Raw genomic sequence first — 14,946 nt, 5'->3', positions numbered from 1 at the left:
CGGCCATGTGGTCCACAGCCGAGCTGTGGGGTTCCACGCTGTGCTCGCTCTAGTCCAAGTCTTTCCAGCCAGTGGTCAGGGAAGCGTGTAAAGAAGAGGCGGGCCAAGGGACAGTTGTACCGACTTTATTCTCCTTCACTCTTCTCAGTCGCCCTCTGCTGTCCCCCACGCACTCGGGGGCTGTGGGGTGGCCACATATGACCAGACATCAAGGGTCCACACACCTGAGCACAGCCGTTCTGCCACCGCTGAGCCCCCTGCAAGGGGCACTGTGGCAGCCGTGGCAGCACACGCCAGGGTCGGAGGCTCAGGCTCTGACTCAACCCTGGCTTCCAGACTGTGGTTATGGGGCTTGAGGCCCACCTCATCTCTCTGGCCACTCATGCCCAGCTGGCCCAAGACCAGGGAGCCCAGGTTCCGGACCTGAGGTCTGACCAAAAGGGCTGAAAAGTCCAGCTGGACAGAGGACCCCCCCCCCCAAGCAGATCTCCAGCGGGAGGTGATGATCCTGAGCGCCCTCTCCCCCCCCCACCACCACCACCAGCCCTGGGAAGTAGGGCTGATGCCCTGTCCCCTCACTCTGTATCCAGGTGCTTGTTAATTTGTTTTAAAAATAAAAAGGAAATGTAAAAGCTGGTAAAACAAGAACCCCTCTCCATACTGGTACTGCTGAGGTTCCATTATTGCTTCAGACCCCTGTGGTCTGGTCAGAAAGGAGCTCCCACCAACACTGGCCCAAGGGGAAGAGAGCATTTAGCACCAGGGACACAGGGCTCCTGTCCCCACTGAGACCTGGGCCTCTCAGGAGAGGGGTTGGCCGTACCCATCTACAGCCATAAGACCATTTGACCAGTGCCCAGCCTGCTGTCTGGACCCCTCTCCTGCCCTCAGAGGGCAAGTGTACACTAGGAAACACAAATCCTGGGTCAGGGTTTTATCACCAGCCCCCCACACCCATCTCTGGCCTCTGCTTGTCAAAGTCTGGCCTGACAGACCAAGGGCCCGGCCTGGTCTGGCCAGGGTCCCCCAGGCTTGCTAAGGCCACAGTGGGGCTAGGAAGTGACAAGGCCACTAACCCATGGGAGACTCTGGTATCAGTGACAGGGGTTGAGGAACCCACAGGGGTCCCGGCCTACAGCCCATTGGGGGAGATCAACTTTTTTGGGGAAAATATGAGCCAGCTCTGAAGAGCTACCAGGCACTGGAACCAGAGGTTAGAAACAGCAAGGGGAGGGGGAAAACGGGGAAGGGGGACCCTGAGGATATCATGGAAGCCCAGAGATCAAGGGGTGAGGGAGGTTAAGAGCTGCAGTAAGGCAGGAGCCTGGGAGGCCCAGCCCTGGGCCCATAAGAGGCTGGAACCCCCCCAGCCCAACACAGAGCAGGGAGCCTTCGTCTCTGAGGGCAGGGCCCACCTTCTCTCCACATGGGACAGCGCGGGCGCCTGAGGGTGCGTTCTATAGGCTCTGGCTTGTCCTGCTCCTGCTGCAGCCCCAAACTCATCAGGGCCCCTCTGAGCCCAAAGAACAATCAGGACTGTGTGGCTTAAATTATAGATCCTCAAATCACTCGGGCTCCTTGGGCCTGCCCACATCTGTACAGAATAAAGTGCTTCGTTTATTGATGATTAAAATGTCCCCAGCCCCCTGCCCCAGCGCCATGGGCCTCACAAGGAGGTCAGAGGGGTTCCGACCCCCTCAGCCCTTGGGCTGATGGGGCCCAGTCCTCCCCACTGTCCCCCTTGGGCTCAGGCCTCTTCCCACTCCAGCCATGCTGGGAAGGTGGTGTGCAGGGGGTAGTAGTGGGGGGTTAAGGTGCAAAGAGTATAACAAACAAAACCGTATAAACACAATAGGAAAGAGCTTAACTAGGAAACATGTAGCTTATGGAACTTTCCTCCCCATTTCAAAGGCAGGAATAAAGATGTTAAATGACAACAAAAAAGGGTGTCCTATTAGCGCAGCCTCATGGGGGCAAGCATTGGGCACAGGCGGGGACTCCCCCAGTACCCCCGCCCCACCCCAGGGGCCTGAACACACAGGCTTCTCTCACCAACATAGCTGCAGGCGCCCCGCCCACCAGCGCAGAGGCCCAGGAGGGACAAGGATGCCGGACAGCAGCAGGGGGCGGATTGTGGCCAGGCCTAGGGAGAGAATGAGGCCTGGCGGTGCCTTCCGGGAGCAGAGACGGACACAGACACACATATCTCCTCGAGTGTGGGAGACACGGCCAGGGCAGCTGGTGAGGGACGGCGTGCTCCATGAACAGCAGCCCTGCCACCTGCCCCACTGATAGCACCTTGAAACCTTAAAACAGTTACCCAAGCCTCCTCCTTAAGGCCCTGCCTCTGGGGTCTACCCAAGTGCAGGGGCTCCTTGACTGCAGTCCTGGGAGCTGGTGCTTCGGGAGCCAGCCCGTCTGCCCACCCAGGGCCTGGCCCACAGCACCCTGAGGCCCAGAGGCTTCTTGGGGACATCCTCTCCAGGACTCAGGGCCTTCGGTGCAGCCTGATGCAGGTCGGGGATCCCTGTGCCTGCTGGCAGGGCTGTGGGTGGGGAAAGCAAATGCCTGGGGTCCAGCCCCTGCCTGCCCCACTCCACACACGCAGAGCTGGGTCTGCACTTCACACCTGGCCACTCCCCACCCAACACGCCCCTGGGGGCATCCAGTCTCCAGCCCCTGCCACAGTGTCCACAGCCCTCAGAATGCGTCCACAACTCCTCCAACTTCTGTTCTGGCATCTCAACCTCTCCCCAAACCCTCCAGGATGGGGGGGCAAGTTGGGGGCACAGAGGAGGCAGGGATGAGCCGCTGAAGCTGACCCAGGCTCGGCCTGGCCAACCCCCTCCAGCTGAGGCCTCAGCAGAGCGACCTGTCACATCTGCTCCCCAGGCCCCTCCCCTCCCCACTGTACCTGCCGCCTCCAGCAGCCCCCTCACCTGGAGGGAGTGCTGCAAATAGTTTCCTCTCTTTCCTTTTTCCTTCACTTCTGAATAAAGTAAAGGCTTCAAGGAGTCTCTGGCAGGGGGGCACTCAAGAGTGGTGTCCTCCCTCCACCAGCTCTGGGGGGCTGCCAGCCTGCACATCCCCCCAGGGTCAGGGGCCTCAAGCAGTGTGTCCAGCCACCTCTGGGGTGGGGGGTGGCGGGGCCCAGCCAGTGCTGCTGCCGTCCCACGCGGAGGCGAGGGCAGTGGGGGGCTCCAGGTCCCGCGTGGGCGGCGGGGCAGTTAGTTGCTGGCGTTCATCCTCCCGCCGGAGCTGGCAGTGGTGGGGAAGAGCGGGGGCGGCGGCGGTAGGTGCGGCGGGGGCGGCAGGGTCTGGGGCAGCCCGGGGAGCAGGGGCAGTGCGTGCGCCGGCGGCTGGGGCGGGGACAGGCCTGAGGCAGAGGGGGCGCCGTCGCCGGCCAGGGGGTGGCTGACGCGGAAACATTTCTCCTTGTGCGCCTTGAGCATGTTGGAGAAGCGGAAGCGCTGGCCGCAGACGTCGCAGGGGTAGGGCTTCTCGCCCGTGTGCGTGCGCCGGTGCCGCTTCATGTTGGGCCGGCTGGTGAAGCTCTTGCCGCAGATCTCACAGATGTACGGCTTCTCCCCTGGGGGTTGGCGGTGGGCAGCAGGGAGTCACTTGGGGGGCCACCGCACCCCAGCCCTGGGCCAGCCTCCCTGTGCCCATGGAACCATCGGGGGGCTCAGCCCTGGCTCTCTCGGATCCTTCCCACCCTGGGCCATTTTGTACCAGCCTCACCGTCCCCTGGGAGGCAGAGAATGGCGCTGAGCCTCACAGAGAAGGGTATACTGAGGTCCAGAGGCGAGAAGGGGTGTGACCAGGGCCATTCCAGGCATCCGGCCCAGGGCTGAGCAGGCGTCCCAGGCCCGGCATGGAGCCCCTCCCGGGGGCAGCCGTACCTGTGTGCGTCTTCATGTGCTCATCAAAGTACTGCTTCATGTTGAAGTCCTTGCCACACCACTGGCACATGAACTGCTTGTGGCCGATGTGGATGCTCATGTGGGACCGCAGCTGGTACTTGTACTGGAAGCGCTCGTTGCAGTTCTGAGGGTGGGGTGGGGGAGAGGCCCAGGGGCAGAGCAGGGAGCAGCCTTCAGAGAGGGAAGTGCTCGCCTGTGACCACAGGGCCCACGAAGGACACACACGGGGAGGGGCTCCTGGGCAAGGAGGTATGGATGCAAGAGCAGGCTGAGTGCTCCTGGGGCGTGGCAGTGCATGGGCAGAGGGGGAGATGCCATGGGCATGCAGGGCCCCGGCGGAAATGGGGGTCAGGAAGTTGGGAAAGGCTGTAGAGTGGAGGGAGGCCTCATGATTAAAGCCGAGGGCCCCCCATCACTCCTCCTTGTCTGAAGGCCCCCCGCATCCCCAGTGTAGCGCCATCTCTGATCTCTGCCTGAGATGGTCCTCTCTACCCCTCCAGAAAGCCTGCCCCTCACTTCCAGCAGACTTCCCACCCGCCCCCCAGCCCCAATGTGTGTGTGGGGGGGGGTTGGGTTAGGGCTAGAGTGGCAGTGTGGGGGCGGGGGCAGGCCCAGCAGGTGACCAGGTAAGGATGGAGTGGGTGGCCACAGACATCAGGGTGGGCCCCTCTCTTTCTGAACCTTGTGCCCTACTCCCCCCACTCCCCTGGTTTTGAAGCAACTACCGCCCCATCCCTCCCCCATGTCCAGGGTGCCCCGCAGGCGGAGACGGGCCCTCACCTCGCATCTGAAGGGCTTCTCCCCGGAGTGCTGCAGAGAGTGCACCTTGAGAGACATGCTGCGTTTGAAGGACTTCCCGCAGGTCTCGCAGGTGAAGGGCATGTCCTTGGTGTGGGCTATAGGGCGGGCACCGAGGCCGTCACATCTCAGGGGGCTACCATGGCTCCTCCCAGGGGATCCTTGCCTGACCACCCCCCACACTGGGCCCAGACACCACATCCTGGGGCAGCCCCATGGACAGCCTCCTGGGGCACCACCTACCCTGGGCCTGCCTCACAGCCTCTGTCTCAGGACCTGGGGCTGACCCCCAGGCCAGGCCCCCTTCCCTACAGGCTAGGTCTCCTTGTCTGCTCTGAAGTCTGGCCCAGACAAGCGTGGAGGCCCTCATGGTTCCTTAGACGCTGGGCAAGGGAAACAGCCAAGACTGCCTCACCCCTAAAGCTTCAGAGAAAGACTGAAGGATTCCAACTGGGACGGGCCTCAGTTCAAATCCCAGCCCAGCCACGGACTCCCTGCGCAGCCTCTGCGGACCTCAGTGTCCTCTTCCACAACGAATGCTAGGGGTGGTGGTGGCCGTTACAGGGGATGACACTCGTAAAGGCCACAGCCTTGGGCCCGAGCAGTCCAGAGGGAGTTAGCTGCACTCCCCCCAGAACCCACAGATAGGTGAGGATCAACAAACTCTTCAGGGAAGATCTGGGAGGATGCAACTGGAGACAGGGAGGGCCCCCTCAAAGCTCAGAGCTGGGGAATCTGAGCCCAGGAAGGACCACTAATCCTGGGTTACCCAGCATACTCCTGGGCGAGACCTAGACCCCGGGTTCCCAGCTCCCAATCAGTTCACGCTGGAGACCCCCGGCACTGTCTGGTGGAGACAGGGGGCAAGGCCAGGCCAGGGGCCCACTGCCCACCCCTCCCTTGAGCCCCAGACCCAGAGCAGGCAAGGGAGGGAGGGCTGCCTGGACACCAGACTCCCAGCCAGGCCCACCTACAGAGGAGGGACAGCCACGCCTAAGGTAGCAGGGTGGCCCAACACACACTTGGGGCCCTCCTTACTGTGTCCAGGCATTACCCCTTGGGGGGAGGGTTGCATTCAGAGAAGCCTGAAGCCTTGTGAGGGCCAGAAGGTGAGAAAGAATCAGAGGCACAGCTGTCCTCAAACTCAGCAGGGCCTGTGCCAGCCCATATGGCACTTTGTGTAATTTAGGAAAAGGTGCTCCTTTTCCTGGTGGACACAACCCCATGCCACAAGGCACAGCCTGGTTAGCAGTGTGCCAGCTGGATTCTGGTCCCCATGTGCTGTCTTAACCAGGAGCCCTTGTGCAATGTGCAACCTGCCCAACTGAACATGGCAGCCCTGGCCCCAGAGCCTCCCCAGGCCTTACCTGCCACTGCAACCAGCCTCCCCAGGCCTCCCAGCAAGAGGGGCCTTCTCACCCCTTCACATTGCCCTTGGATGGGAAGTCCGTCCCAGCACACCCAGCAGCAGGCCTAGCTCTGTCCTCAGGCCTCCTCCCCCACCAGCCCAGACTTACCAACCATGTGCTTGCGCACGTGGGCCATGGTGTAGAACTTCTTCTCACAGATCTCACAGGAGAACTTCTTCTCCGCATAGCCGTGCACGATCTTGTTGTGCTCATGGAGGGACCAGAGCTTCTTAAAAGCTTTGCCACATGTCACGCACTGCGGGGTGAGAGGACTTTAGGCCCTGGGTCTTGAGTCAGGGCCGTGTGACCTAAGACAAAGACCTCCCTGGGCCTCAGTTTTCCCACCTGAATTATGCTGGAGAGAGAGAACCCTTGATGGAGCAGCCGGATCTGAAGTTTTGGGAGTTGGGGATGGTAACTCCCTAAACACCCCCCTACCCACCCACCCACCCAGAGCTGCAGCCTGGGGCCTTCCTTCATCCTTGAACTCAACTAGGGTCAGGGGTCACCTCTTCCAGGAAGCCCTCCTCTGTGCTCATTTCAACAAGTCATCTCTCTACAAAGGGATGTGGAAGGGCCACAGTGGGTACAGAGGCTGTACACACAGTTCCTAGAGAAAGCCCTCCCAGATAACAGGTCTCAGCAGAGTTGGGGCATTATCTCTGCTGCCTCCCCCTGCTGGGACCCATGCCCTGACACCATGGAGATCCCCAAGGAGACAGCTCCTAAAGGGCTGGCTAGGGGGGGCCTGCAGGAGGTACCAGGTCCCATCAGGCAATGGAGGGTGGTGAGAACCTTGGGGGCTCTCCACTCCCCTCCTCCTCTTCCCCTGGGCCCTTGTCCTGCCCATCCCTGCAGGACATCCCCAGAGGCCTGAGGCAAGGCCAGGGCTTGGGCAGAAAGTGGGTCAGGGTGCCCAGGTTGGAAAAGCCACAAGCGTCTTTCCCTTCAGGAGTGGGGCTCAGGTGTGCAGCAGGTGGAGAGTCAAAGGGCAGCCCAGCAGGCAGGCAAGTGGGAACGGGTGCACGAGGGTGGGGCAGGACACCAGGAAAGCCCCAGGTAACACTTTCTCCACAGGGCACTGCAATTAGCAATTAGTTTCGGCAATTAGCACCCGCCTACCTGCTGCTCCCTCACCTCCTTCCCACCAGAAAAGGTAAAAACCAGTCTGGCTGGCCTTGTGCCTCCCGCACCAAGAGGCCAGGCTGGCCCAGACTCAGGCAGCCAGCCCCTCGTCTTCCCCGATTTCTCATGCAGTCCCTCTTCCTCATGCCCAGGCCAGCTGGCATCTCCAAAGAGCTGAAGGCAGGGGCTTCCTCCTGCCGGGCCCCTCTAGCTCTAGTCAGCCTTTGCGGCAAGTGGAAAATGGCCCCCCGCTCTGGGCAAACCCCTCCTCCGTTCATCTGTGCTTTTGTGCAGTGCACAATCTGTGAGACTATTCACAGCGGCCCTGCCGACCTTCTGGTAGCGCTAAGGATTTAGTAAAACACTGACTCATCCGCCCTCAGAGCTGGCTGTCCCCCAGCCTCGTGTGGCTCAGACAACTTTCTTTTCTCATCCAGCCATGTCCATGCTCCACCATGCCCCTCTGGCCAAGGGTTTGTTCCAGTCCTCTCTGCACTTCTCTGCACATGCCAAAGCACAGCTCTATCTGCCTCCTCCAGGAAGCTCTCCTTGATGTTATCTCCTGAGCTCTCACCACCCTGAGAACTTTTTGGCTCACCCTGGGCCTGGGCTGGTCTCATGGTCCGGGGGCCTACATCTGGCCTCCCCAGACTGTCTGGGCAATGCAGGCAGCAGGACACGGGGTGCCCAGGGCCCAGTGCTGGCCTGGCCCAGCCTGGATGGCTGGGTGGCCTCAGCTGGCCTTCCACCCCATCCTGCCACCCCGAGGCCCACCTGGATGTTGCGCTCGCAGTCTGTCTGCCGGTGCAGCAGCAGCTCGCTCTCCAGCAGGAAGCGCTTGCCGCACTGGTCGCAGATCTGCATGCGGCTGTGGGTCACGTTCATGTGCTTCTCCAGGTACCAGCGGTTGTTGAAAACGCGCGGGCACTTCTGGCACGGGTGGTGCTGCTTCTCCTCCAGCTTCACCTTGGCCCCCAGCCCGTCAGTGGCCTGCGGCCCTCCAGCTGGTGCGGGGGTCGCTGGGGGTGGCTTTGGCCGCTTCCCACCCCGTCGCCCGGCCTCCTCAGGCTCAGGGGGGCCCCGGCGCTGAGCATTCTCCCGGGACCGCGTGGCCATGCGACTGTGGGGAGGGGGGTCTGCCCGGCTGCCACGGCGTCCCACCAGCCCCTGCCTGCTCCCCGCCTCTCCTTCCTCCCCCTCCTCCTCCTCCGAGCTCTCCTGATCCTGCTCACTGTGCCCTTCCTCTTCCTCCTCCTCTTCCTCCTCCTGCTCACTGTGCCCTTCTTCCTCCTCGTCTTCCTCCTCTCCCTGACTGCCACCCTCCTCTTCCTCCTCCTCTTCCTCCTCCTCCCCTCCACTGCCACCACCCTCCTCTTCCTCTTCCTCCTCCTCCTCTTCCTCCTCCTCATCGTCCTCCTCCTCGTCCTCTGAATGTCTCTGCAGCCCGTCCTCCCGGCCCAGCACCATGGTGGCCGGGCCTGTGGCAGTGCCTGGCTTCCCCTCGGGCCCCGTAGACACGTGCAGTGTCTGGTTGTTGAGGTTCACCTCCACAATGATCTGCGACTGCTCCCGGCGGCTATAGGTGCCAGAACCCCCAAGCTCTTCCTCCAACTCCTCCCCACCCTCCAGCTTGCACAAGCTGGCTGGGGGTCCCCCTGCCTCCTCCACACCACCCTCCTTCTCCTCCTTGAAGAAGGGCTGAGCTGGCCCAATGGCGCCAGGCACTGTGCCACCCTCGGCCCCTGCCCCGTCCTCGACACGCACCGAGTAGGGATCAGGGCCCTCGCGGGCGTAGATCTTGGGCAGGCCCGGGGCGTCGGCCTCCTGCTTGATGTCGCAGTAGTAGGGTGGTGCGGCCGGGGTGCAGCTGGCAGCTGGCTGGGCCAGGGCCACAGCGCCAGGGCCTGGTGGGCCAAGGGAGCGGGCGTCCAGCAGCTCCTGGCAGGATGCGGCGATGTCAGCCATCTGCAGCAGCGAGGCGGCACTGAGCACCTCGTGCACGTTGGCCGCGTTGACCAGCAGCTTGGACGTGTAGATGAAGTTGAGGATCTGCTGCAGGCCGCCGGGGGCCAGCGCCTCCAGGGACAGCTCCACACGCTGCAGCTGCTTGTTCTGGGTGAAGAGCGAGTGGAAGAACTGGCTGTAGGCAGCCAGCACGCCCTTGTGTGCCGGGAAGACGCTGCGCTGGGGCACCAGCACCAGGTCCACGTCGCAGAGGTCGGGCTGGAAGAGGCGCTGCTCGTTCAGGCGGCCCATCAAGCAGGCGAAGTGCAGCGCCACGTCCTCCACCAGCGAGAACTCGGCCGCCGGTGAGTCGGTTGTCTTCTCAACCAGCAACTGCGGGGCAGAGGGCACAGGTCAGGGCAAGGCCAGTGGGGCCCCGGCGGTGCCCACCATCCGGGAGGCAGCCCACCCTTCACTCCTGGCTCCACGTTACAGAAAAGGAGGCGAAGCTCAAGCAAGGACATGGGGGAACCGGGATTCAAGCCCCAGTCAGCTGCTCCTCAGAGCTCAAACTCCACTGGTGACCTGAGAACGAAGATCAGCTCCTGGGTGAGTCGGTTAACTTTTCTGGGCTTCCAGCTCTTCCTTGTGAAACAGGAAAAGTCATCCCAGGAAGGGAAGAAAAGGAAAAGGGAAGAGGGTGACCAACCATTCCGGCATGCCAGGGACCAAGGCGTTTCCCGGGATGTGGGACTTTCAGTGCTAAAGCCAGGGACTAGGTGGTCACCCCGCAGGACCCCCAGCATCCTTCAGCATTTCCTGAGCCCCAGTCTCTCCCCCACACGCACTCACTCACACAAATAAAACCATGCCTGCCCAACCCCAGACTCCTCAACAACAGAGGTCAGGCTCACTGCTCGGCCTCTAGCTACTGCACCCCTGGGGGCAGCACCCGAGGGAACCCCACACCTCACCAGCAGCGGGCCTCAGGCCTGGGCCTGAGGGCTGCAGAGGGAGAAACTTTTGTGAAGAAATCCAGGCCCAGGGCCTGTAACTTCTCCCAGCCTGGTCCGCTGCCCTGCTGGAGGAGGCTGGCAAGATCCAGCCAACCCCGCATTACTCGCCAGAGCTTGGGCCAGGCCGCTGCCCATGGCCTCAGGCCTGGCCGCCAACAGCTCTCCCTCACACAGGGGTTCTTCAAGGCAGGAGGCCCCCAAGGCCTGCCCCTGACCCCTTTCCCCCTAAGCCCCCAGACCCCAGGTCAGGTATGGTCTGGCCATCTTGGAGGCCACATGACTTGGAGCCTCAGGGAGGTCCTTGAAGTCTGATGGTCAGATTATCAGGCCCTTGGGCCACATCCAGCACCTGTGAATTGTGCAGAATAGGGACCAGCTTAATCATTCCCGGCTCCCCGACAGTGCCTCCCCAAGAGGTGGGCAGCACAGACAAGCAGGCTGCCCAGTCCCTTGCATGGGTCCAGTGCACAGCAGATGTTCAATTAATATCTGCCGAACTACCTGCCCGGCTGGACCAACCCCACAGGTTCTAGGTTCTGGCTTCCCTTAGGCCCTGTCCAGCCAAGCCAGACCATCCTACATTTGAGGGGTACCTTGCCCCACTGCCACAAAGCCATCAGCTCCCCTCCCCCAAACACCTCCTTAGAGGCCCTGGCATGAAACCCAGGTCCATCCATCCACAGCCCACCTCTTCTTTGCCAGTCCTTCCATTGGTGGGGCAGCAGACGGGGTGCTGCTGGGTGCACCCAGACAGGGCAAGGGGAGTGGGGGTGTCTATATTCAACTTTTCAGTCACCTGAATGAGAATCTGCCCTGGACCTCAAGGACCTACCAGGGACAACCGCCCTCCACACCCAGCAGCCCAGGGCAGCACCCACCCCATGCTCTCTCAGATCCCAGTCTGGCCAGGCCCTTGGCCATGGACACCATCTTCCTTGAGTTCTCCCACTACACCTCCGTCCCCCCCAGCCAAGAAGTCACCCATCTGCCCCTCTCTCTCAGGACTGCTGGCCCGTTCAGGCCCGGCCAATCTAACGGGGATATGATGCCAAGCCACTCCCATCTCCCTCTTCTGACTCATTCTGATTCATCTTCTGGGACCAAACCCTACTGCACAGATGGGGAAACCGAGGCTCAGAATGGGAGGGTCTCACAGTGAGCAGTAGCAGAGCTCCGGGACTCCCAGCTCTGCTAAGGCCACCCCTTCCCTGCTGGACTGGACACCACATGGATGGATTTCTTTAATGACTTAAAAAGCAGGAAGAGGCATCTGGAGACCCTCTCACGTAGGGTACCAACTGTGCTTCCTCAGACTCCACCACGACCCCTGCAACCTGCAACCTCCTCCCCAGAGCTGCTGCCACCTGCAGGTTAGTGAGGGGTCAGGGTGCATCTTAGGTTGTAACAGGGGCTCCTTAGGGCCTCCAGGAGACAGATAGTGGTAGGTGAAGTGGCTTGGATAAAGGCTTGTCAGCTGACAAGCCAGGCCTGCTGGGGGGAGCCCACCCCAGGCCACAGGGCCCTAGACTACCCTGCTCCCCCGTTACGGAATGCCCACCAGTGCCTGCCTGCCCTGGGGAAAGGGCAGTGCCCAACCTTCTCATGTGCAGATCTGGTCCCAGGGCCCAGGTGAGGCCTGGCCAGGGCCCTCTGGCTTCAGCAGAGGAGGAGGGGTTAGCCTGAGGGATAGTGCTGCCCCAAAGGCTCCATTCCCAAGGCAGTACCCCCAGCCAAGCCAGTAGCATCCTTGGCTCTTGACAAGAACCTCTCGACCAGGCACCCTGACTGGCCTTCCTTGAGAGGGCACACAGATGCTGCCCGAGTCCACGACTGGCAGCCCCTCAGCAGGGTACAGCAGCCCCCTAGCATGGCACCTCCCACGGAGGGCCCACAAGATGTGCCCTGCTCCCCAGGCAGATGTGCCAGTTCCCTGAAGCTGCTGACACCCCTCCCCATCTGGCCGTGCCAGCTGCAGCCACACACCGCACCCCTGAGGCCAGGCCAGCCTTGCTATGTTGCAGGACCAGGGGAGTGGTCAGGCAGTCCTGCTGTCAGGCAGTTTCATGCCCTCAAACCCGCCCCCAAAGCCAGGTTGAGGGGAACACCTGCCCAGGCTGCTTGCCCGCCGGGGTCAGAGCCTTCCACACCTGAAGGGTATACCCTGCCTCACTGCCACGAAGCCACGGGCTCCCTACCCTGCCTCAGCGCCTCCCTGGAGGCTGCAGGGGGAAAAAACCTGGGTGTCCAACTGCACCCCATGGCAGGGCAGCAGAGGGTGGGCCCAGACTGAGCAAAGGGGGCACAGGCTCATGACTTCCAGGCTCCTCCTTTTGGGGAGGGGGTGTCTATGCCAGCCTCCTCTGCGCTCATGCCCCCCCCTTCTTCACCGGGAAACAGGCCCAGAGAGGGCGGGGGACCAGCCCAAGGTCACACAGGAGTTTGGACCAGATCTGCAGGCGTCCCACCCGGCACCCCACTTGGCCCAAGCGCCCCGAATCCCCGGGCGGGGAGGCTCCAGCGCCCACGTGGCCCAAGGCCCAGGCGGGAATCCGACCTCCCCCCTTCCCCCTACATCACCCAGTCCGAGGGCGGCGTCGTCCCAGGCTCAGGGAAGCGCCCCCCTCCGCCTGTTCTTAGCAAGACCTCAGCCTGTCGTGCCCGGGCCCCCACCCCAGGAATTTAACCCCCTCCCCGCCAGGGCCGCGCCATAGCGCCGCATTCCCGGCCTTCGGGGACCCAGGAGAAGCGGTCGAAAAGAGCCGGCGAGGGGGAAGATCTCTCCACCCCAAGCCCGCGGGCCGTGCGCTACGAGGGCAGAGCGGGCAGGTGGGCGGATAAGCGGGGGGACAGGCAGGGCCTTGCGTACCATGGTGCCGTGGCGCTGGGGGCTCACAGGGCCCCGCGGGATCGCGCTGCCCCCGGCGGCCGGGCCGGGGCCGCTCCATGAAGCGCCGCGCTGGGGGCCGCCCCCGCGCAGGGCCCCGCGACCATGGCCCCCGGGGGCGCGGCCGGCGGGCGGAGGCGCAGGGCCGCGGCGAGTCCAGCCGCCGAGCAGCTGCGGCCCCAGAGCCTCGGGCGCGGCGGGCGGGGGGCGCGGGGCGCCGATTGGAGCCCTCGCGTCAGCTGGGGCCGTCGTCTGGCCGCTTAAAGGGCCAGGCCGCCCTGCGTGCCGGCGGGGGGCGCGGACACGCGTGGCGTGCGCCGTCCCGGTGCAGCCTGCTCTGCCTCGGGCCGCCGGGGCTCCCAGCCGGGCCCCACTGCTCCCACCCTAGCAGATGGACCCCGGCCTCACTCTCCCGCGCTGAGCCCCCTTCCCGCCAGGAAGTTCGTCCAGGAGTCTAACCTCGGAGCCCTCCAGCTGCGCCACAGAGGCGGAGTCGGAGTAGAGTGCGGCCTTGAAATCGGGAAGCTGGACGCGCCTGCCTCCCAACCAGCTGCAGAAAAGGCTTCCACCTGCTCCCCTGAGCGACCCCACGCTGAGGGACCGAGCCCCGTACCCTAGCCGCGCTCACCACCCCACCCTCTGGCCTGGGCTGTTCTTACCTGAGGGTGAGTCTGGGATCTCCAACTAGCCCGGCTCCCCACCGCTACCTCAGGGCAGCCCACGGCTCATTTTGCTCTATGCCTCCAGGACGTGGCTCTGGTCGACGCATAGCTGGTGGCCTCCTTTGGCTGCACAGGGCCGCCCAGGGCAGGAGGTGCAAGCACCCGGACCTCAGCTGCAGTGATCAAATCCTTTAAGGTGACTGGCCCAGGGCCAGGAAAAGGCGAGACTAGAGGAGTGGGGGCCGGAGGCCCAGGCCCCACTGTGTCCCTCAGCCGTGTGACCTGCCCACTGCTGAGCAGCCTCCCTGCTCAGTCTCTGCTGGGGAGAGGCAGCCACGCCTGCGGAATGCTGCTCTGGCATGGACACCAGTGGGGGCAGGGGGCTGGCTGTGCTGGCAGGAGGCTGCAAAGGAACACTGCCAGGCTGAGCAGGCAGCAGGGTGGGGACCACAGGACGCTGGGCCTGGCAGGGCCCAGGTGGTGGCTGGGCCACCATTGTGGAGAGGGGGCTCCTGTGGGCTTCTCATGTGGCCCATGTCATTATTCAGATGCCTTTCTGTGCCCCCCCACCCCACCCCCAGCTGACTGCTGCCCCATCTTTGATCACTCTCACATGGCCCCCGTCCCAGCAGTACTGCACAGTACCCCCACCCTCCCCCCACACGTGTGCTCGTGCCTACACACCAGCCCAGGCCCGGAAGTAGCAGTATCACCTGGGTATGCCACCTTACTCTTGAGGGGGCAGGGACGCTGGGGCCTGTTCAGAGTGGCTTGGCTCTGGGTGTCAGGGGAGGAAAGGGAGCGGAGGCCGAGATCCCAGGCAGGTACCATCATATAGTCTGATGGTCTGTCCTGTAAGATTGCAAGGGCCTCCCCTGAGGCCAGGATGCAGAGGCCCCTGAGATGACACCATCCCAGAGCCGAGGAGAAAACATCTCAGGGGCAAAGCTGGGGATGACCAAAGAGTGCCAGGAGGAAGGGGAAGAATGCACAAGGCCAGATGGAAGGTGACGAGAGACCCTAGTGGAAAAAGAGATGGGAAGAGAGGAAGGAGCACAGATGGGGACATGCCCCCAGAGATGGCCAATGCAGACATCCTGCACTTCTGTGCCATGGTGGCTGCATAGACAGCTGGCTCAGCTCCCAGAGGCCTCAGGGTGAGGCCAGGCCAGAGCAGCCTACATG

The 14,946-nt window shown here is 62.9% G+C and overlaps 1 protein-coding gene across 1 annotated transcript; it reads right to left on the bottom strand.

Annotated features, from left to right (window-relative positions):
- Nucleotides 1-492: 492 nt before the first annotated feature.
- On the bottom strand, nucleotides 493-14,260 carry ZBTB47 (zinc finger and BTB domain containing 47). Its single transcript, XM_058555887.1, has 6 exons — nucleotides 13,082-14,260; nucleotides 8,030-9,592; nucleotides 6,239-6,386; nucleotides 4,704-4,819; nucleotides 3,903-4,047; nucleotides 493-3,589 (listed from the first exon to the last, which is right to left on the bottom strand). Exons 1-6 carry the CDS (start codon nucleotides 13,082-13,084, stop codon nucleotides 3,228-3,230), a joined length of 2,337 nt encoding a protein of 778 aa, XP_058411870.1. The 5' UTR covers nucleotides 13,085-14,260; the 3' UTR covers nucleotides 493-3,227.
- Between the last annotated feature and the right edge of the window lie 686 nt (nucleotides 14,261-14,946).

This window comes from Diceros bicornis, chromosome 2 (assembly GCF_020826845.1).
Source record: "Diceros bicornis minor isolate mBicDic1 chromosome 2, mDicBic1.mat.cur, whole genome shotgun sequence".
Classification (NCBI taxonomy): Eukaryota; Metazoa; Chordata; class Mammalia; order Perissodactyla; family Rhinocerotidae; genus Diceros; species Diceros bicornis.
Note: the sequence above shows the minus strand (reverse complement) of the source record. Positions and strands in the feature narration are given on the sequence as shown.